Raw genomic sequence first — 23,022 nt, forward strand, 5'->3', positions numbered from 1 at the left:
TGGGCCGAGCGCCCGGCTGGCCCAGGAACAGGAGAGCTTGGCTGTGGCAGTGGCCGCTGGAGAGCTGGTGGTGATGAGGGGCCAAGCGGAGGCAAAGCCATGCTGTGGGAACCCGCTCCAGCCGGGGAATGGGGGCGGGTGGGTGGTGGCCCAGGGAAGAGGAGAGACTGGGATACAGCAGTCCTCTGGCCCCGTGCTGGAGAAGCCCCATCCTTCATGCTCCAGGATGGATTTACCTCAGGGGCTGGGCTGGGACTTGTGTTTATCCTCTTATGTCCGAGGCAGTGTGCCCAGGTCAGTTATACTCTGCATTTCTCACCCCCCTAGTGAAGTCGCCACTTGTTACTCATTTGCTCTTCTGCGTGTAGAAGGGCAGAGGGGGATCCTACCCAAAGCTGGAGACCAAAAGGCCTCTGGAGGCTACCTACTGTCTTGCCTACGCTACATACCACAGCTCCTCCTGCTCTCTGGCAGAGCAGGGAGCCGAGAGTGAGGGCAGGCTGGGTGGAGCATCGCCCTCCTGGACAAAAGCATCACAGTAGCTATGGCTTCTCAGGTCTAATAGGTGATCTGAAATGCCTTGAGAGGAGAGGGCTGCTAGCACCCACGTACCAGTAAGTAAAACCCACCCACACCACCCACATACCTACACTTTTCACCTTTGCCTCTCACTGGGGTCAACGGCAATAAAATCAATATTGCACAGAGATACATCTCTGCAGTTTTGTATGTTAATGCTGGGTGTTTTGCAGATGGTAAGAAGGTCTAGTCTAGGCTGAAAGCAAACCAAAAGATCTCTCCTGAATCACAAGTAATGCATGATTTTACTGTTTGAACTCAGAAACAGTAGGGCAAAACTCTCTGATTCCCACTGCTGTGGATCAGGCATGCTTATGCAAAGCCAGGCAGACAGCACTACTGTGAGATGGGTGTAAGGCACCCCAGAGCGGGGTTTTCCCCTGTGCCCGATTTCGAGGCCGTCAGCCCTGCTCTGGTGAGCAGGCACAGGGCAAGCCCTGCTAAGGGTGCACAGCCAGGGCAGCAGCTGTCCTGGTGCACAGGGGGAGCGCAGAGCCTGAGTGGATCTTATTTTCTGTTGACGCTTCTCTCTGTGCTTTATTTTAAATTTTATGGCTTGCTGCAACCTGTGGCATTACCTCACCCCTGCGCCGATCACGGGAAGCAAATAACTGGTTCTGCACACAAAGGCGCATGGGGGTCTCTGCAGCCAGCGCTGTATCTGTCTGAACTGCGTGGATCCTCTCTCCTCGGAAATGCTCCCAGGATCACTCTGCTGGGGTTTGCCGTCAGGCAACACCGCAGGCAGCCCTCTTGTCCTAAACCCCATCGCGTATCTGCCTCCCATCGCTCTCTTACCCAGCGCAGGGCTGGCAAAAGCATTGGTGCTGGTGGTTGTTTGCTTTTGTTAATCCAGGGATGTGGGCGCATAAGGCAAAGCCACTTTCCGCAGGACAGAGGGATGGTCCAGGCGGAGACTGTACATCTGAATACACACTGGGTTAACTCAGCTAGAACAAATTAGGACAAGACGAAAGGGACCAGCAAGGATTTTCCTATTGTTTCTCCCCATTCTTTTTCTCCACGCAATGAAATAAGTGACTGTAGGCTACATGCGCAGTCCGCTAAACCATTTTGACACAAATTTTTTCAGGCTTGAAATCTCAAATGAAAGGCAATCTTGTAATTCCTTCTGCTCCTAAGCCCTACAGTAAACATCCAATTGTCATTCTGCATGAAAACAAAGGCCTTGAAATTAAATGGGGAAAAAAATTAGCAATGTTTTTCACATTCTTTTTTCATTACCATTTTACAGCTTGATTTTTTATCTCAGTACTTCATCTCGAAAGTTATAAGTTTACATACTCCAGATTAAAGACTCACTTGAAGGAGGGGGTGACTGGGATGATCTAAACTTCCAAACTAACCCATCTCCTTGGCACCGACGGCTGAGACCCCAACGTGCTCGTTTGAATCTTATCATTTACTGCATGTTAGCTTTACCATCATGGTGTGTTTCTTCTTTTGAAATGGTGAAAAGAGAGTCAAGAGCCTTCCTCTCCAGTCCCAGTTCTGATGTACACACTCAGATGTCTCTACATCTGTATGTCTCTGCAGCTAGATTTTGGTAGTAAGGAATTCATGCAGAGAAAATCACCCAAAATGGCTCATTTTAACAACTCTGCCGACGCAGCACCCTGCGGCGAGGGGGTGAGGGAAGTCCTTACCTTCGAGCTACACTTGTAGAGGGGGTGGCTGATGGAGTCGACATAGTGATGCCTCATACAGCGGCTGGGGTCGGAGTCGATCATGAAGGAACTGTCTGTTTTACCGTCTGTGTCTCCCATCATCGCCAGGAGCGAGAGCATGGAAATCGAAGCCGCAAGTACATGATTTCCCATTGTCGAGGAACTTCTAGCTGATAACAGCAGAGGGAGGTAGAGTATTAAAAAAACTCCAAATACTGGCAGCCAGTTCCTTTCCAGGATGGTGAAAAGTCTGGTTTAAGTCTCTTAGCTGTCATTCTTCTTCTGGAGTTGGAGTTTGCTGAGATTGTAATCCGTCAAAGAATCTCCTGTGTAGCTGGAATAAAAACAACATAAATCACAATCCTGACCAAAAAGATCTCTGGAGAAAAACAGACATAAATAATATTAAGGCACACAGGATTTTTGCTAGCCAAAGTACACACTCTGAGAGAGCATCATTCCCACAGTAGGTAGAGTATATGGCATTAGGAAGGAGATGTCAAGGCCTTGTTACTTTCAGCATTGCTCTGTCGTTTTACTGGGGAGACTTTTAACATCAGAAGTGGTGCAATGCCAATCTTTTTCACTTGGTGATGTCCCTAATGGGTTCTCCTCAAAACTGGTGATTAGTAACACATCAGAGATTCCTGCAAATCATCAGAGATTCCTGTGTATCCGCCCAAAATGTCAAAGGGGGGCAAAGCCGGGCTGCCTCCTGCATTACAGATGGGAATTTCTGTAGCACATGGAAAGGCTGGAGGCAGGTTGACCCCTGGCTCTAGGGGCTGCGTGCCAGTCTCCCCGGGACAAGGGGCACCCCCAGGATGGGGGTCGGAGCCCAGGCATGAGCAAAGCTTGCTGAGCACCGACCTGCACTGCCTGGAGGACTACCTAGGTCTCTGGCTGCCTTGCCCTCCTGAGTACCCCACGCACACAGGTGGGCATGCTTTACTTGCTTACTCATCGGGCTGCACTTGCTCAGTGTCAGTCTCTTCCCCATTAATTAAAGTGCAGCATCTGAAAAATACATTATATTCCATAATACCCAAGTACATCCCAGCTATCAATTGGGAAAAATTGGTGGAGACATGTGGATATCCACCCAGGCATCTGGATTTCTGGCACATGTTGGAGACCAGGAGATCCCCCAGAAAACAGGCGCAGGACAGCCCCTGAAATGCTGCCCGGAGCTCTGTGCCAGCAGGGAAAGGAAGGCATCTCCCTCAGCTGCTTCATCACAGCCCCCGATCCTTCTCACAAAGCCTGTAGTCTCGAATGGGTGATTTACAGACAGCTATAGCTCGAAAGAGCTGTGAATTAGCCATTTAAATACAACCTGATGAAGCAAAGGACAGTCATAAGTAAAGTTAAAAGCGTGAGGACTTTCTGAAGAAACTTATGATATAACAGTTCCCTGGTCACGCAGAAATGCTCCCCCAGAGCCTCTTGCCTATTTAAAGAGCTGATGTGTGCCCTTATTGCCTTATACAAGCCTCTTTCAAAACTGTTTTCTGGTTTGCTGGCGATACTCTAAACCGACTGATACTCATCTCCCAAACAGCCTGAAATTACGAGGCCTCCCCACCAGAGCGCTTGATGATTTGTGTATTGCTTTATAGCTTGCTCAAACACTTTTGCATAGCAGTGAGAAACACTTCCAGAGTTCATCCAAGTTGGGAGTCGGGACTTGTCGGGCTGAAGTGACATACAAAGTCTCATGCTGGGAAGAAATGTAATTAGGTATGCTCTGTGTATTAGACATTTTTTAAAGCCTTTTTTGGGTTTCAAACTATTGTCCATGTGCCTAAGTAGGAAAGGAAAAATGATGTGACTGTGGATTTAACAGACAATACATTTTTTTCCCGGAGTCTGACCTATGACCTGGTATATTTTCCTCAAGCAAAGGTTTTTCAGTGGATATGGCATTAAAAAAATACTATGTCTTTGCAGTATAAGGAGCTTAAACAACACTAAACACTTAGGATCTCAGATACATTTATGCACAGTCTCATTCATGTCAATAAATATCCCTCCAAACATTTTAGCAGGGTAAGAGAGAAGTGTCTCGGTCATGGGAGCTGGGACAGACTCCTTCCCAGAAGTGAACTGTACTACTCTGGTTCATGCAGATGATGCCCAAGGATTAGCTAACAGGAGGACTGATGCACTTTTTTTTTAATATTTAACCTTTTACCTACATTCCTATTCTCCTTTATAAAGAGGCTGACCAAAACACGCTGCTTGGCAAGGTCTCTCTCCAACATAGTTAATCAGTATTACACACCCAGTAATTCCCTCTCTGTCCAAATAAATTTACTTGATATTGGATGGTCTCATCTCATGTAATATTACGTCCAGGGATCCCCATTTCTCACTGTCTCACTGTCTCTGTCCCACTGTTAATTTTGTGCTTCTATATCTTTCCATATTTTTGATCAGTATGATTTAATACAGTGAGAGAAATCTGGAGTCCTGGCTCGGTTTTCAAAGGCTTATCTCTGTAGTTTTCTGCAGGAAATAATTGGATGACATAGAGTCTGCCTCATGAAAGCACTCTGAGAAAGCTGGAAAGAAGCAGGGAAAAATGTGAGAAAAGGAAGACGTCTGTACCTTCTTCAGGATAAGCACAACACAATACAAAAAGCATTAACACTTCCACAATCTTTTAAAATTGCCCTGATACTTCCCTGGCAAAGAAATGTAGCGGGCTTTGGTAGCAAAACTTTGAAAGAAGAAAAAAGTACTGTTATCACATATTTGTTAGTAGAAAGAGAGACCAGGGATGTAAATGTGACCCATCTTTTGTGAAAAAACTGTGTACAGTTGTTGTTAGACATACTGGCAAAACGAGTGTCTAGGTATTGGAAGCAGGACTGCAGACAACACCGGGCTATTTGCACATGCCAGTATCTCCTGACATACCTATGTGAAGTATACACATACATTTTTCAAGTACATATGCCATATATAATTGAGATATATGGGAAAAAAGTCTCACGGGGACATTTAAACATACAGAAGTCAGTGTGTAGGTTTTTGACTGCGTAAAAAAAGTCTAAATATTTTCACTCAGGTACATCACCATGATGAAGTACGTTGACATGACTTTTTGCATTTCCAGCTGATACTGTGCAATGGCATTTCACCTTAAATTAGCATTCTTTTTTTTAAAAAAAAGGTTGTGTTCCTTTTGAAATGCTGTCTGAAATTATAAAATCCTAGACGGTACATGATATCAGGAGTGACATAAGTAGCTTCCAGTCTATCCTTCTGTAAACAGAAGCAAGTACATCTGTAATCATTAACCATTACAGCTGTACATACGATGACATTTTGTTTCATTTGGAAAAGACACTTTTTTATCAAAATCAACAATTTCACATAGAGGTTTTTTTCTTTTATTTAAGCTGAGTTTTCCTCAGTTTCTTTTCATGTGAAAAACTGTGGTAAACAGCTCATCTGCCAAGCTAACCAAGCTAACAAAAAGGAAGCTAAAATGCTTCCTTTTTACATCATCCTGTAAAGAAAAGGATGCTGTAAAAAGGTGAAAGGTGAAAAGAAAAAGGTGACTTCATATTCTCAGGCTGAAAATTGGCTCCAAAAATATTTGGCCTAACAGTGGATGAAAATCACTAGTTCCCATTTTTTCAGAATTCACTGATACGGGCATTACATGTTGTTAGTAATAGGCTTATATTGCCCTTTCCATATAACTATTTTTCAGGGATTCATAGAGACTAACATGCTAAAAGCTGTCACAGCTGTTACCTAAAACTGCTACAGCTGTTACCGAAAAACTGCAGGGAAAAATAGAAGACATCCCAAAGAAAGACCATATGAACATACAATCCAAGATTGTATTGCACATGGACATAGGGGCAGAGTTAGGGTTATTTTTCCAACTTTATGTTGTTACTAACTGCTTTTTGAATGCTGAAATAGAAATTTCTTATCATAGTCTTAATATCATTTAGAGAGTGGTGAAGGTTAAGATTTTGTTTTGCTTTAAGGACAGAAGAAAATTCCATCATCTGGAATTATTTAGCCAGTCACTTTGTGAGAATGTAAACAGAAATTCCCTTTTTGCTATGTATCTTGGAAAAAATAAAGAGCTGAGCAATTCTCCAAAGGTCTATTGGATCTGCACAGCTTTTATCCTGGAAGGTAGGAAGGGAGCAATGGAAAAGCTCATTTATGGTGTACTTCTACTTAGCTGTTCCCCGCTCCTGAGCCCCGTGAATTAGGCATGCACGTAAGTTCAGCTTGGCCTTCGTTTGCTGTGCATTTTCCATGTTTGAGACTCCTGCTTGACGATGAGGGTACAATTCAAGTCACTCAATGCCTTTTATGTTTCGGAGGCTGCCAAAATCCTGTTGGAGCAGCAGTGTGTATATGTAACTAAGCCTGGCCTTGCATGCTGTGCGTATTTAGTAAACACAATTACTTGGATCCTACCATGTGGTTCCCTCGTTCTGAATTTGTTATGTAAACAGAAGAGTTGCAAGACTACTCAGTTTCTCCAAAATCCAGCCCTAAAAAAGTGTCACTAACCACATATGTATATATATATGTGCGTGTGTTGTTCGCCGCTGCTGTTCTGACAAAAATGCCACCAAGATCTTTATGAGACCAAAATGGATGTCTCGAGAACTTTATCTAACCTGGAAAAGTTTAGGCCAGAAAGATAAGGATTTGGGGATTTTGCATTCCAAGGTGGACTGGAGTGGAAACGACTGTGGTGGTCAAACTACACCCTCGGGTTACACCAGGGTTTGTTCTGCAGGGCTGAACTCCCCACTGCCATGAGAAGGTCCAGGAAAGGGGCTGCGGATGGGAAGGGGGGGAGGAGCAATCTGTGCTGGAGGTGACCCCCAGTCCCCCAGCCCCGGGCATGGGGTAGCACTGGGGTGTCCCCACTGCTGCCGCTGCCTGGCCACGGTGCTAGCGTGGCCTACGGTGCTCGTGTGGCCCACGGCAACCCATCACCCGGCTTTCTGAGTAACGGCTCTGTGCTTTCAGGGAACTTGGGGAACCATCGTTTCTGCTCCTGTAATGAGTTGCCAAGGCCCCAGCTGGGCGATCGGCTGGGGGGGGCCCTGTGTACAGAGTTGCCCCACGCTCTACCACAGCTCCCAGTTGACAGCGGCAGCGGGTCTGCCCTTACGCCAGGGCTACCCTTGTGAAGGGGTACCCCTCTCCCAAAGCCATGTGTTGTTCTTCACGTCCGCAGCTCAAGTCTTGCTCTAAGGCCATCTGCTGGGACATTAAAGCCCCCCAGAGTGGCTCTCCGGTGCTGCGGCCATGTGGCGTGGGGTGGTCTGCTCCCAGAGTTCCTCCAGCCTCCATGGCACTCAGAGGTCTTCCAGCCCACGCAGCTGCCTGCACTATGCCCATGAACCGCTTGGGAAGCACTGTGTGCTGTGGGACAAAGTCATACGAGTGACCGTTTGAGCAATTTAAGAGAACAATTTATCTAGTAGGAGAGACGACCTAAGATGCTGTGCCTGGTCCTGCTTTCTGTTGAATCAACTCAGAGGCTTGATCAGCTCCAGTGTACGTTTTAGCTCTGTAAATAAATGTAGTCATGTTCTCATCTAGTTATTTTACTATAGCCATTTCTGTTCCAGCAGTGAAGTAGCTGGCCTCCTACATATGCTTTCAAAATCCTCGCTCCGCTCTGCAGCCGCCTTTCAAAACACCTGACAAAGTCACCGAGCGGCCATGTGGCAGCTGGGAAGCAGCAGGTGAACACCGGGAACTCCAGTTGTTTGGGAAATGCTTCCATGCAGCATGTGAACTGGTTTCTTCCCCTCCCAAGACAGGGCAAATACCAAACTAAATATTTTGCGTGAGATCCTTACAGGTCTAAATAAGTGAAATGCTTCCCCAAGGCCTTGTTGTGCTAAATGAGCGTTTGCCCCGCTGACATCCAGCTGTGCTGAAGCTCGTCCCCTTTGATATCAAGGGGCATGTTCTCACCCATCGTTGGGGACCTCCATCCACCCACTACACAGCAGGTTGCGGGGCAGCGTGCGTTTGCGAGGAGGGTACACGAGTAACACGCGCTCCCGGCCAGAGCTGGCAGCAGCTGGTGGGCAAGGGGAGAGGGGAAGGAAAAAGGCAGTAGAAAGGAAAACAGGCTCAAAAGAAGGGGCTTAAGCCTCTTCATCTGGGTGTCCACAGGAGGGAAGCACATCTTCTGGTCCTACTGAGGCTGTGCTGTCCTACCGCCTGCCAGCCAGCAACTGCAGACCATTGTCCCATAAAAACCAAGAAGAGAAAACGGACACTACCTCTGAGCAGTCAGAAATGTCAAACGCGCTGGTGGTAGTTGAGAGAAATTCCTCCACATCATTTTCTGCTGTGAGGCTTCACTAAGTCTTTTAATATTTCAGGCGATGAATACCTGTGACTCTAAGCAGACTGAAAAAATGGGAAGACTATGGTATTTGAAGCATAAGAAACAACATAGTAATTGCAGCAAACATAATGGAAGAACGCACTGCTGCAAGCATCCCTGGGAGCATCAGCATGCATGGGGTGAGCACGCATGGGACTGGTTCCCCGGGCTTCGATGGGGCAGCTCCTGTAAGGCCCCCATAAGTGTTCACGCGGCAGGGACCTGGTGCATGAGGTGGAACAAATTAAGCTGAACGGTGCTTGAGCTGGCTGAGCTTCCCTCTCCTTTTGAAGTTTCCAAGAATATTTCCAGCCCTTCAGGTAGCTAGAGGGGGGGAGCTAACTGCGCCTTCCTGCTAGGCGGTTGAAATAACAAACTCCAGTGGGTACTGCAAGCTGGAGCCCCGCCAGCAGACAGGCACAGGCCAACATGGAGAAAAGGTTTTTAATACACTTGCAAAGAATAACTACTGGTGGACAAAGGAGCGCTTGTGTTTTTATTCTTTCCTTTTCCTGCTTCCAGGAAACTTTAAATAGATTGATTAGGGGCATGTATGGGATCTCTCTCTAATGAGCTAGTAGAGCCATTTAATGGCAAGGTGATGCCAGCCTTGGATTTTTTCTTTACTCTTGTGTCTCGCTGAATATCAGAGTAGTCATGGTCTTGAGTCTGGGACAGGAATTGAGAGGAATACATTTTCCACTTGCTCATCCAAAGGGTGCTGGATGGGATCACTCCTCGGTGAAGCACCAGGCGCAGAGCCGAGCTGTCTAAGTAAGGCTGCCCATCCGTCCCAGGAGGCAAACCAGCAAGAGTGGCTGCTGGCTAAAGTGCAAATATTCCCAGCCAAGCATTAGCTATAGGATTTGCTTCAGTAATTACCTCTACTTTAGTCTTATGACCCAACATGAGGAAAAATGACTCTTGGCCAAATGACAAGTTGCTGAGAGGTCTAGGGCATTCGGGCATGTGTCCTCTACCTGTTGGAGTGTGTTACAAGCAGGTGGGAGGTTTTCATTCTCTGTCTTTTACTGTATCGCATGCCTGATGATTAGAGGTTGATTTAACGTATTTCCGAGAGAACTCAAAGGACTGTAGCTATCAACAGATGCAGGAATAGGAATGGGTTTCTTATTCCTTAATACTAAGCAAAGACATCCCTGCCACCAGGACCAGCAGAGTGTTATGCATGCTGGAGATCATAGCACACAATTGAAGGAGATGTTCCCTCTTTTCCAACCCGAGGGGCAAAATCCTCTCTTCTTTTACACACAGGCAAAATTCAGACCACCATCCATACACCTCGGCCTCTGGTAATTAAGGAACCTAAATATTTGGCTCATAGTAACAATTTTGTGTCTTCTAACAAGGGGAACAGCATTCCCCTAGGTCCCCACTCTCTTTGAGCTGTGCTTCTATGACAGTAATGCGATTGTCACTGCCATGGTATGCTTAACCTTTGCCAAACCAGAGCTAAGGCATTAACTCAGATCCTCAACTCACATGTCTTAAAGGGCAACATAACCTATGCTGCCTCCGCACTGCCGGACTGACACAGTTTGCAGCTCAGTAATAATAAGCACGTAAATGTGACAAGTATAAGCCGTAACAATGATTGATGCAAATAGAAAAATAACAAAGAGAAGCTGAAAAATAGCAGTGCGGTGGAATTCCTAGGACCGGTGTCTCCATGGCACCAGCAGCCCGATACCCTGACACCAGAAGAAAGGCTACACTTGTCTGTGGTAGAAAGGATCTCCGTGCCACGCAACAAAATTCCAGCAAACAGGACAAGGACTGATGGTGTCTGGAAGTGGTAGTGCCACTGCTACCCGGATAATAGTCTGAATTAGATTATGTGAAAAAAGAAGGAATATATAGACGGCCAGCTGCTCAAAGGCTTACTACAACCTTGCTTTTATTGTTCTGCTAAGTTAGAGGTGGGGCATCAGAGGGATTCCTAACATACCACTACTGAGAAATTTTAATATGTTCCACACTGACACATATAAAAAGGAAATAACAGCTGATCATAGTCAGCGGAGACTGCAGCATCTCTTCGTATGCGTGCACAGAAGCGTGGGCAAAGTGGGGTGCCCTTGGCCGGGGAGACTCAGGCACCCGAGTTAACCTGACACCAGCTGAACCTTTCCTCTACCATTGAGCTGAGTTGCAGCGAAAGGGCTGTCGAGCGGGAAGCAAGACAGCAGAAAAAAAGGTGATCTGGGCATGGCCACTCACCCCATCCTGAGATACCAGGACGTGGAGAAGGGTAGGGGAGCCGAGGGGCTGCACATTTAACACTGATGAAAAGAAACACATGTTTACGCAACCGACAATGATCCGGTGGAACAAGATATCACAGAGGGCAAAAGTTTAGCTGGGCTCAGCAAAAGCACTTGTTATGTATGGGAGGGTTACAGTCATAAGGGTTGTATTTTTAAAGAGTTTTTGGAAGGGTTATAAACTCTTAGGACTCTGAGAGTTCAGTTGATGGGGTTAGGGAAAAATCCTTCACCACAGCAAGTTACCCTGTAGCTGCCTGCCATGGGGTCTTTCTTTGATGTGGCCGCTTCCAGCCACGCTCAAGAGGTGGATTACTCAAATAACATGGGACTGTGGCACGGTCTCACGTAGCAAAATTTTCTAAAACTCATAGAGACAAGTCTCTCCTCGTACTCAGCAGGACATTAGAGGCAGAGGAATTTGTAGTATTTGTAATACAACTATCTAATATTTGTAATTGTAATTACAATGGTAGTTTTGGGAAAAAAAAGAGGAGTTTTTTTCTTCTTCTTTCAGTTAAACAAATAATCCACCGGACTTGTTGCAAAAACAAATGTCTCAGTGGCTTCATGCAAGCTTTGCACCATAGATAGTCAACTCCCTTCAAGGTCCAAGAACAACCTTGAGCACTTCCTGGTGCATCTGAGAGCAGGCAAGCCAGGGAGGGGACACAGTGGGCCCCAGGGGAAATGGGGAATGAAGCCGACTCCAGGAGGACTCCTGTCAAGTGAGTCACTGCAGGCATCGACGCCAGCCCCTGAGGAGGTGGCGCGCTTCCCTCCCACCTGGGCAAAAGAGATTGCAATCCTGGCAACTCAAGCGAGCAAGAACATACAGGTGCTTTCACAAGCCTCCATGGCAGGTGAGGGATTGTTCTGGTGGGGCAGATGGCTTTTGTGGAGATCAGCCATGCGTAGCTAGCTACCTGGGGTATTGCTACTGCAAACTGTACACAAGCCTGTCCATAACAAGTATCCTGCTCTGCAAGGGGGAATCATCAGCGTACGTGCATCTGATTAAAACCAGGCGCTGCGCAAATCCAGGAAACCTACGTGGGACACCTTCAGGGAGAGATCTGAGCTTGTAACTAGAGTATATCAGCAGCATTTTATCTTATAAGCTTGAAACATCTGTTCTTTCCACATTTGCTTTTAACTGGAAAATCTAAAAGCATCTTCTTATAATACCAGTATTGCAAATAAGATTTCATTATTCCAGCAAGAGCATGGCAATGTATGTATAAGTCACGTTGGGAACCCCTGATTCAAGCTGGTAAGTAATTACTCACCAAATAGTTCTATTTAAGTCGAGGGAATTATTCATGTGTGTAACTGCCCACAGATATGAGTAAGGTTCCACAGCCTGAGCAAAAGTGAGCATCGTTAGTAATTCAAAAGAAAAAACAAATAGAGGTCCTAAAATGTAGATGTTCTTTTGAGGAAGGACAAGTAACAGCACTGTCATTATTACACCCACATTTATTGACCCAACCAGGCAGCTGTGTTGCTTCTATTAGAAAATAACTTTGCAATGAGGAACTGGTTTGAAGTGAATTTGTCCCCACTGTTGGTTTTAAATAATTATTTGCCTGTCCTTTTCCAATATGCAGAGTTCTCACCTCTCAGCCACTGGGACAGTTACAAAGCTTTAGGAACTGTTAGTAACATTTAACGTATAGGAAACATTTTTTTCATCTTTAAAGAGCTGCAGAAACCTTAACAAGTTACTTGTCATGCCATCTGTCCCAGGCAGAAACAAGTAAGATGTGTTATGGGGAGGCTATGGGAGAAATTTAAATGAACTTGAGAGGCAGGATAAGAAATCTGCCTGACAGTCCCACAAGAGTCAGTCCACACACATCGTCTTGCAAATTCAGATTTGCCACAAGAAAATTACCCCCCCAACACACCCTCTGTGTGAGCCTGCTTTGCTGACGCTACAGCAGTGAGCTAACGCAGCACTGAGATTGCCCTTCCATGGTTCAGCTTTGTTACTCTCTTTTTGCTACTGGACCCATTAATTTGAACTTTTATAGGATGAATTCACTCACCTGAATCCTAGCAGGGAGACAGGGCTTTCTTCCTCAGCCAGGCTCTCTCGGGGCAGTGTCCGTTCCCGTGCCTCGCAGTTACACTACGCTGACACTTTATCGCTGGGCTCATAACAGTGAAACTCTTCTTTTGTCCCAAAGACACAGAGAACAGTTACGCTCGTGCCTCTGACGCTGATGCACAGCAAAACGATCTGCCAGCAAATGAGGAGAGCCTCCCTCTCTCCTTCAGCAGGCGGTCTGGGGTCCTGCAGCATCCTCCCGTGTCAGCTACCGACGGCACAGCCACGCTGCATTACGTGTCACGCTGGCGGGGTTGGCTACCTACTAAATATACCCCTCGGCGTTACAGCAAAGGCAAACACCGTGGCTTTCCTCATAGGTTTCAGCCAATCAAGAGTGTATATTAAATCTGTCCTAATCCGCAACCAGTGCTGTCCAGTCCATAGTAAAGCTTCCCAGAAGTTTGGATAAATAATAATGTGCAAATCAAGAGCGCTCCTGCGAAGCATGACACACAAAGCTAGAAATAAATACTGCCTGTTGTTTCAAATTATTCTAAGCACTCCGGCAGATGACTGGCGAGAGAACAGCGTGCATAAGTAGTGATAAAAGTAAACTGTCCAGCTTTAAACTAGCAGGCTTGCCTGTGTTCATAGAGCCCTATTGTAATGGGACAAAGAGGGTGCTGGCGATACTGGCACTCTCCCGATGAATTCAGGGCAGAGTCCAGCACGTCCATTCACTCCGAAGCCATACAGCTAGGACCAGCGCAGAGCTGCAGACATGAGCCCGGCATGCTCAGAAGAATAGATGTTTAACCAAGTTGCTCGGAAGCACGCTGGGCTACCTATTTGACTGTGTACAGGTATCCTGCAGACAGGGGATACAGTTAAAGCTTAAGAAGGAGACACAGGTACTAGAGCTGTGTCGATTGCACATCAACACATTTTAATTTAAAAAATGGTACAAGAAGAACATATGTTTGTCAGATAAAGAGATTAAGCACTCAGTTTAAGTCCATGTAGTACTTAAAATCTGGAGGAATCTCTTATTTGCTTACCTTTGGAAAATGCACCGCTCCTTCCTCCCCTCAAACTCTTCGGAGAGCTAAAAAGAGGTCCAGTTACTTCCAGATGCTTTTGTTCTTCTGTCCCTCTGTCACATGGCTTGCCTTTTATATTTGCAACACACAAAAGTTAGGGCTGTTGTTTAAGAGAGAGAGGGAGAGGGAGAGGGAGAGAGAGGGAATGTCAAATGGAAAAGTGCCATTGCAGTCATATATCAATCAGGGCAGCGGCGGCGGCAGCAGCTCACTGGCAAATGGGAATTCCACAGAAATGTGAAGCTCTTGTTATCTGAGAAATCACAAAACACCACCAGCCAAGCTCCCCTCTGCAGGGACTTCTTATTATTGGCAAGCCAGGAAATAGAAGGAAATGTAGGCGCTTTTTTTGTTGTTGTTATTGTTTCAGATCTGGAGATATGTATGCTGTGGCATACGTAAGACAGTGGAATATAAATCCTGAATCAAATTCCTTCCTAAACAAATGCACTGTGTGCAAGATAAAGCAAACCACTGAGAAGCAAGGTAATAGAGCTCAGTGAAGGATCTGAAAGTAACGATTTAAAAAATTTGGTATCTGTTTGTACTTGGAAAATATCCATAGAGAAACTGCCTTTTCCCCAGATTACTCATTGATCTCCTTTTTTCTGACAGGTTTTTCTTAGAATTTTTTTAACTCTGATTGATCTCAGATATCCTTAATTCAAGCTGTGCTGCTTTACTACAAGTTGGTCACCTAAATCATCTGACGTTCCCTAGCTCTCCAGTTGGGTAAGCAGACAAGCCTTTTTCTGTATAAATACTTGTCTGCAAATCTGCAATTCTGCAAATCTGCCCTGAAATTCTGAAGCTTTTCTCAAATAAAGTCAGATTTACTCACAGAAGCAGAGCTATTTAAAATGTCAAACAAACATTATCTTTCTGCTTTACCCACCTTCCTCTGAAGAATGCCAAGTTTGAAAACAGTTCTCCTTCAAACCTTTTCTATAAATATTGCATCTTTTATGCAAAAATTAATTCCCTGAGGGGCTGAAGGCAGACTCCATCCACTGGAAAACCCCACTTACAACAAGCACATCGCAGCTCTGGATGCACCAAACCCTCTTCTCCACTTCCACAGAGGAGCGCGTTTCACTTCCCTTTGGAGTGTCCCCTAGTCGTCCTGCGGCGTTACGGGAAGCACAGACCTTAGCCGGTTAATTAAAAAATAGGCGACATAGCTGGCCATTCACAAGCTGGATCTGTTCAGAGGCACTGGCCAGCAGATGGACGGGGTCCTGTGTCGATTGTGTTTGAACTCCAAAGGAAAGTTGGTATTTGATGGATGATGTTATTAGCTAAATGTCTTATGTGGTATAAGATCAAAGAACAGATGGAAATTATGCCTTAAAAATAGAATAATCTAAAAGGGGAATGGCTTGTAGATGAGTAAGCATCATGGAAACAATAAAGGAGACATTCTTTGGCTTGCTTTGCTGCAGAGCCAGGTTTGGCTGGTGGGATAAGCAAACGGTCCTCTTAGGACCGAGATTCTCAGGATGTGAGTTTTGCTGCATATTTTTCCCCTCATATTCAGTGTTTACATTGTTTTGCTTCTTAAATCAGTCCTGGGTTTCTCTCACTGAACATTTGTGTACCAGCTCTCTGCCTCCCTCGCAGATGCCACCACGGTTGCCCAGGGTGGATGATGGCAGAGTTCACCGGCATCTTTGCCGTGCTGTAGCTGCGGGCTGAAATGTCACTGATGCTCTGACACTACACTTACTTTAAACAGATAGACTACACATAGCAATCTTTTTTAATTTAGCCAACACCCTCTTTTAAAACTAAGGATATTGGCCCTTCGGTCATTATGCTGCCAGGTTGTCTCTCTTTTTCCATGGGAAAGAAAGTGGCTCACATACTCTAGGTGCTTGCCCTAAGGACCTGCCATGTTCAAGACAAAAGCCTGGCTAAGTAGCTCCTGGATTAAATCCTCCAGGAGACAGTAGATATCCTACTCATGGTCCTTACTAAAAATGATGCTTAGGTTTTTTACTGGTGCAGCTTAGGTTTGTTATCTTTGTGTCATCTACAGGAGACAATATCTGCATTAGTTATTTGTTGGGTGCTAAGCATACTTCAAATACTCAACAATTATCAATAATACCTCAAAAAGTGGTATTTTTGAGAAGTAGTGCTCAGCGGTTTGCTACCACAGCTACCAACTCCTAATACAGGAAAATCTGCAGATATTGGACCAAAAATTTTTCAAAAAATTAACAGTTGTTTTCAATTTTCTATCTTCAGCTTCAAGACTGTGTTTGACAGTAAGTGGGAGTTAATCAGCAGTTAATTGACCTCACAGGCTGGTGACTTATAAACTGACCCTCTCTTTTGTGGCCTTCTGAATGAACTTATACATGATCACAAGCACAAAAGTAGAAGCATCAAATGTAGCCTCTCCCCCACCTCAAGAAGACTATGGCCTGTAATTTTTTCATAGCTGTTCATAAATCTTCATCTTCTCTCAACCACTATGACTTAATCCCACCCATAAAAACAATCATTTTAAAGAAACAAATAAAAGCAGAAAGCACAGGAGCTCAGAGCTCAGTTTTCAAAGATGATTAAACATCTGAGGTGGCCCCAGATATTAGATAAGATTTCCAGAAGATCTAACTGCTGCCATCAGTTTTGATCTGAGTTCCCTTCAGAGGGAGTTTATCTCACTTAGCAGTAGTTGCCTGAAAACTAAGTTTAGGCTCTCCCAGCAGCAAATGGAGAGTTTCCATCCCAAATTACTTTCAGTTCAGGCCAGTTTAAGGTTGGCATCAATAACAGTTTTTTCTCTGTGAACAACCAAAGATATTCTGCTGACTCAGTTGGACTAAATATCTATTTTTCTAAATAGCTAAAACTAGGTGAGATAAATTCCCCCCTCAGGGACTCAGGATGTAATTTGGAAGAGATGGAGATCTACCTCTGCATGGAGTTCTACTAACCTCCCCTGTTCCATCCCCATGAAATGTGTTGCAGACCTGCAACCCTAATGCGCAGGTTTCCTTATTCCACCACTGTATGACCTATAAGACTTACGTTTGCCCTCAGAAAAGCATTGTACTACCATTACCTGCAATTCAGTGGGACTGAATTTTTTGCCCTAGCATCATCAAGCACTGTGTTGCTTCCTCAAAGGAGCAGGATTTCACCTCTCCATCGTGCGCGTGTTGTTAAATACATTCAGAATTCTGCAGCAAAATCAATCTTTCATTTTCATCTGAAGGATTCTCCAGTGCTGCCATTTTGTAGTCTTCCCCAGGCAATTTTTGCATTCTGAGACAGTGGATAACAGACCTTCATATCATCAAACGTACTGTCAGAACTGCACTACTGAGTATCTGTGCTTGTTGTGTCTGCGAAGACCATGAATGAAGTACACACACAAGGACAGTTTTTAAGTGTAGATACACACTCACGCACAGACATAAACACGCACGCTATTGCTGCAAGCAGTTAGAGGGAGTAGGATGTATAGGAATGCGGTTCAGGGAAGGACGATGCTTTGTTCCGTTATTGAATTGATAAAGGGTGGTTTATATTTGGGGCTTGGGTAGCAGTATTCTTTTCGTAGCTGGGAATGTAGGAGGAACTGAAAGTATTGTAATGATAGTCTACAGTAATAAGCAACATAATACTTAAGTAATGAATATATACTTCATGCAGACAAGAGGTACCCAGAATTCTTAGAGGAAGCATTTTCTATCATTTTAATAATCAAAATAAGTATTAGGTAAATGATATTCCAAATAAATAAAATTACATACCCACATATATCAATGCAGGACCAGGTGGCACAAAAGCCTGTTTAGGCACTCAATGTTTTTCATCTCCTCTGTCACCCCATTATGCGTTCCCTCAGATTCATTTTGCAAGGATATTTAAATACCTAAACACATATATTCTTCTGTAACCTAAATGGGCCTCTTCTTTCAATGTTTATATGTATCCATGGATGTGTGTTGTTAAGACACAGTATCTGGAAATGTTTATTCAGTGCCTTACACATATGCCATTATAAAGCAAGGCTCCCTTCATCTAGGGAATAAGGCTGCTATGGAGAAGACTGTGAAAATTGGGTTTGAACTATTTGCTTACTCATTTTACCATAGAAGCTATGGTATAGTCCACAGTCTATTGTCTTTGGACTATACTCGGACTTGAGTTTGACTTGAAAATGTGGTCGCAGCAGGACCAGAAGTTGGTGTCCCCCTGGTTCCTTCAGCAAGAAGTGGGATCTGGTCTTTAGAGCTCCCCTGTGCTGTGCTGCCTACAAGGCACAAATGGTGTTGGAGTATCGGTGCTTAAAAAAGACCAGCTCAAGAGCCTGACAAGGAAAACAATATACCAAGGAGAGATCTTGGATGAACAGTGGCTCGAACAGGTCTGTGAGAGAGAGGCGGGCGGCAGTCAGGTGGGGGAAGGTTAGCATGAGTGATTCGAGTGCATGAAGATGCTGCTCTGCCCTCCTAATGAAGTCGCTGCCTGCCATTAGTCACACTCGGGCTCCCTTGTGCTCACCACAGAGCCGTGATGAACAGGTTGGATAGGACAATGAAGAAGCCTGGGTTCCGACACATTTTTAAGCCTATGTCCCTCATGGTTACCCACTCGGGTTTTGACACTACGTTACCTTCAACTCCCTGACCCCTGCATCTCTTGATGATGTGTAATGCTCCACCTTGCCTTTGCTCTCTCCCACAAAATTTTCAACTGCTTTTAAAGCCCCTACAAGTCTGCTGGCTGAGCAAGGGCAGTGTGCCCTCCGTGGCTAGCAAGCACGCGCTCACTATTCAGCACGCTGTGGCTCCTCACCTCCTCAGACTGCTAAACTGTGGGTGCTTCAGTTTCCTTCTGCAGCACAGCAATAGGATGCAACACTCCTGCCTAAGCACAGCTCCCTACATATCCAAGAATGTGTCTAGAAACTTAGTTTTCTCGGAGACCTTTGCTTTGCTGTTACAATTGGTTGAAATTGGGCAGCTGGTTGAAACACCAATGGGAGAGACTAACATCAGGGCAGGCAGACAAAAAGTCAATTCAATCCTATGAGAAAATCATAAATAAGAGAGTTTTTCTACCTTCAGACTGCTGGAAGACACAGTCTCTTTCTCCTAGAAGAGACTGCGGCCACCATAATCCCTCTCTCCATCACCTTTGGAGTGACTGGCTGCACCTCTCTGGTCTCCTTTGCCACTTCTTTACATCTAAGGGAGAAAGAGGAAAGCTACCGTGTTTCTGCGAATCTCAGCAATATGGATCAACAGTTCTGCAGACACTTGTGGGATTTATCTGTCCTTCCTGAAGTCAGATATCTCAGTCCCAACTTTGCTCCTCTTATTGTCAGTGGAAACCACAAGTAGGTACTGCCCGAAGAGCCGTTCACTTGCCGATGATAGGACCAGGTGGAATTGCCTTTTGGCAGTATCCATTTATCTCTATTAATAACAAAGGGAGCCAAGAGTGACTAGTTCAGATTTAGTCATCCAGCTGTTGGATGCCTTGGTTAGGGCAGATTAATTCCACCTTTAAGATTGTTTCAAATTATCTTGTAAGCATATGTGGTAGATAACTAACATACCAGATATCTGTAGTTGTAGATAGGTTGATGCTAAATATCTTGCTTTTTTGCCAAGGCTGCAGGGAAAGTTTTGTGTCAAACAGCGTGGGATAATGACACTTGATGTGCAGGGTGCAATTTGCAGTGTATTATTTCTTCCATCCAATAGAGGCAGAAAGAGTCTCTCTGTGAAGACTTGTAGTCTGTCAAATGCTTATCCGAGTATCAAAGAACAGTTATGATCCGTCCTACAGGATCCCCAAACCACATCTAAAAGCAGGCTGTATTAACCCCAGTCTCTTGTAGGAAGGACTCGCAATCATGCACCCCAGGTTTCCATTGTGGAGTTTGGGACCTTGGGATACAGCTTACATGTGGCGTCTCTGGCAATTTCTCCCATGCTTCTCCAGCATTTGCATCTCCACCTCCCCATGTGGGTGCTCTGTGGTGCATCTTGGGGGCCAAAGCTGGTCTCTCTACCCCACCATCCCAAACCACAAACAGTAACATTGCTGCTGTTCCCTGTCCCCCGTGTTCCTCAAGAGGTCAGAGTTTGTCAGAAAGTCCTAAACAGCGTCCAGTGGCACAACTGGCAGTTTTGCCTGAGTACAAACTGGGGGTTAACATTTCAAAATGTGGTTTAAAGTAGCTTCCCTCAGCAAGGGTCAGATCCTGAGAGCTTCCTTGTAGCTTGCATATCGCTGAGGGTCAAACTGTAGCTCCATTTCTAGGACGGTTTGCATGAGAGAGAGAAAACACTAAGGTGACAGGAGTATCTCCACTTAATTGAGAAGGGCATCGTTGCCTTCCTCAGTATAATATCAGGTCAGGACTGTGATTTGAACAACATTTCCATAATGACAAAAGCCTTCCCATAAATTCACTCAGAACAGCAAAAATGACCTGGCAAGATCCAGCCAGATGCTAATAATGGCAACCTTATTTTGTTGCAGTCTCCTGCCAATACCCACATGATGCGATTTTGTTGCAGTAAAAATGCAATAAGCAAAGTGGAGGAAACATTTTTCTATGCTATTTACTATGGAAAATTAAAGCCAATTCATTTGTCTACCACCTAGGTTTGTGTGGCCACTCCCTGTGCAAACCTCATGTTTAAAAAGGAAACAATAAATGAGAGTCAGTCTCAGCTAAACAATTTGGGTTAAAACTGCAGGGCAGCTTGCCGTCTGTGAAGCTGCTGAGAAGAAATGCTATTTAGAGCAGGAAATTGGTGATTCATAATTGACATTAACTCCAGTTACCCTCCAATGTGCATGCTGTACTTTATGTGAAATTACTATAAGCAAAGAAAGGCCATTCCCTTGAGCAAGTTCAAGTTAATGTTTAGGAAACCATTTAAGTTATTATTAGGACAAAAGTCATTATGGTGGAATGGTCAGATGCTCAGCCTGCACCCTCAGTTGCAAAACCTGTGCATTTTAATACCTCTTTGCAGGTAGCTCTTCAGACGTATGGTCATTTTGGCCAATTCACTGAAATCCCAGCTTTACAAATGTCCCCAGTCAAAACTCCCACCTACTGAACAGGGCGAGAAACAAGTTCTTTTTTGGCACTCCCTGTGGGCAGCTTTCTAATTGCACTGAAATCAGTGCTAGTCTCTAGTTTTACACACACACAAGTCCCTTTGAACTCAGATGAACTCCTGGAGCCCCAGCAGTTGGTGGGAGCAGAGCCACAAGGACATGTCTGTACACAGCGGACCCCGGCTTCAACGCAATATATGCCTGTGCTGGCAGATGCCAAAATTGCAGAAGGTAGCTTGCTGCCATAGAAGGAGACAGCCCATGGGCCGGATCCTCACCTAATGAGAGCCGGCAATGCTCTGTGGCTTTTGGTGCAACCTGTGACCTTGCACTAGGTGCAACTTTGGTGCCACCACTGCCTGCTCCTTGACAGCTGGATGCTCTGCCCTCTGGTCTCCACAGCAGAGGTGAAGCTCACTGGTCTTCCTTAGAGTACTGCAGTTTATTCAGTCCAAATGAACATGTGAACTTAATTATTCCACCATGCTATAAGCCTAGAATAAGGAATTATACAGATCTTGTTAAGGATTTTGAGGTGAGTGAAATTTTGGCATCTTATGCAATTTTTTATGAATTTTTTTTGTTTTTCAAATAAAAACAAGAACATCTTTCTGATCTAGAATATGCCTCAAACTGCAAGTGTAAATCAGAGGCAGACTTCAGGTACAGAAAGAGAGTAAAGACTCATACGGTCATAAATTTAAGCACATTTGAACTTGAGAAAAGCACTTTAAACCACTGCCTCATTACTACCTTTAGAAAGGAGTGATTTGGATTCCTCCCTACAAGGAGAAATGCTCTGCAGGCCCGATGCTGTGCGCGACCAAGAGCCCCATAAGAAAAGCCAGCCACTCTCCAGGGCTGGTCAAGCTCCTGGGGCCCTGCTGACTGCAGGGGGATGCTCAGGGCACAGAGGGGTGACAGGCCACGGAAAGCCAAGGGGTTCACCATCCTCCTTGGCCCCAGCTTGGGCTGTGATGAGCAAGACCACAGGGTAGCAAGGCCAGCAGCGCACGGCCTCGGGAGCAAAATAAACTAAGAAAACGTTCTTTGTGTAAGACCAGAGGTGGCAAAAGACCTGACAGAGCTGAAACACACTGGAGCTGGAAAGGACACCAGAAGAGGGTATAAACTGTGGTGTGCCGAGAGTGAGCACAGAAAGGGTAAGAGAGGTTGCCAGCAAAAGGCAGGACAGGCAGGAGAAAGAGCCGTTCCTTGGTGTTTCCAAATAATTTTCAATTCTACTGGGCAAAGAAACCATTGTAGGAATGTGAGTCCTGTACTTCATCTAAAAGCTAAAAAGATAAATAAGAGGTTTTCAAATAGAGGGTACGAAAAGAAAAGTTTGCCCTCAGGTGGCAGAGCCAAAGCTACAGCTTTAGGAGCTTCAGGAGCGGACCCTGGCAAGAGCCTGCCTTGCAGCTGCTGCCTGGGGCAGGGCCTGGAGGCTACTGCAGGAAACAGAATTAACTCTGGAGAAAGGAATGAGGATTTGCCAAGTGAAGGAAGTCAACCAGAACAGAGTGAGGCTGATGAAAGGACGGGCAGAGACTCTGAAACGTCTCAGAAAAGAGCCCTGAAATGGCAGGGGAAGCTGAGTCTTCTGTGCTGGGAGACACTGAAAGACCATATATGATGCACATGCCTTGGCAAGCTGCAGCTACACCTGGCATTTGGGAAAAGATATAAAATCACAACAGATTACGTTGTCTGAGAAAGAATAAACACGAACCTGTGGTGCACAGCATGGGTGAGGAGGATGGTGACAGCACCATTAGAGGGAAGGGGCTTATTCATAGGAGCCATGAAA

At 45.2% G+C, this 23,022-nt stretch overlaps 1 protein-coding gene across 2 annotated transcripts in view; it reads right to left on the reverse strand.

The window, feature by feature from the left end:
• NDP (Norrie disease (pseudoglioma)) overlaps window positions 1-14,144 on the reverse strand; it is a 20,518-nt gene extending 6,374 nt beyond the window's left edge. Inside the window, exons 1-3 of one of the 2 annotated variants that reach the window (XM_009583790.1) lie at window positions 14,067-14,127; window positions 3,228-3,284; window positions 2,247-2,601 (exon numbers count right to left, since the gene is read on the reverse strand). In XM_009583790.1, coding sequence (XP_009582085.1) covers window positions 2,247-2,420 — 174 coding nt within the window. In that variant the 5' untranslated portion in view covers window positions 2,421-2,601; window positions 3,228-3,284; window positions 14,067-14,127. Of the gene's footprint in view, window positions 1-2,246; window positions 2,602-3,227; window positions 3,285-14,066 lie in introns of both variants that reach the window. The other variant, XM_009583791.1, reaches the window with a different exon arrangement.
• Window positions 14,145-23,022: the final 8,878 nt, after the last annotated feature.

The sequence above is a fragment of the Fulmarus glacialis genome, unplaced genomic scaffold (genome assembly GCF_000690835.1).
Source record: "Fulmarus glacialis isolate BGI_N327 unplaced genomic scaffold, ASM69083v1 scaffold21558, whole genome shotgun sequence".
Taxonomy (NCBI): Eukaryota; Metazoa; Chordata; class Aves; order Procellariiformes; family Procellariidae; genus Fulmarus; species Fulmarus glacialis.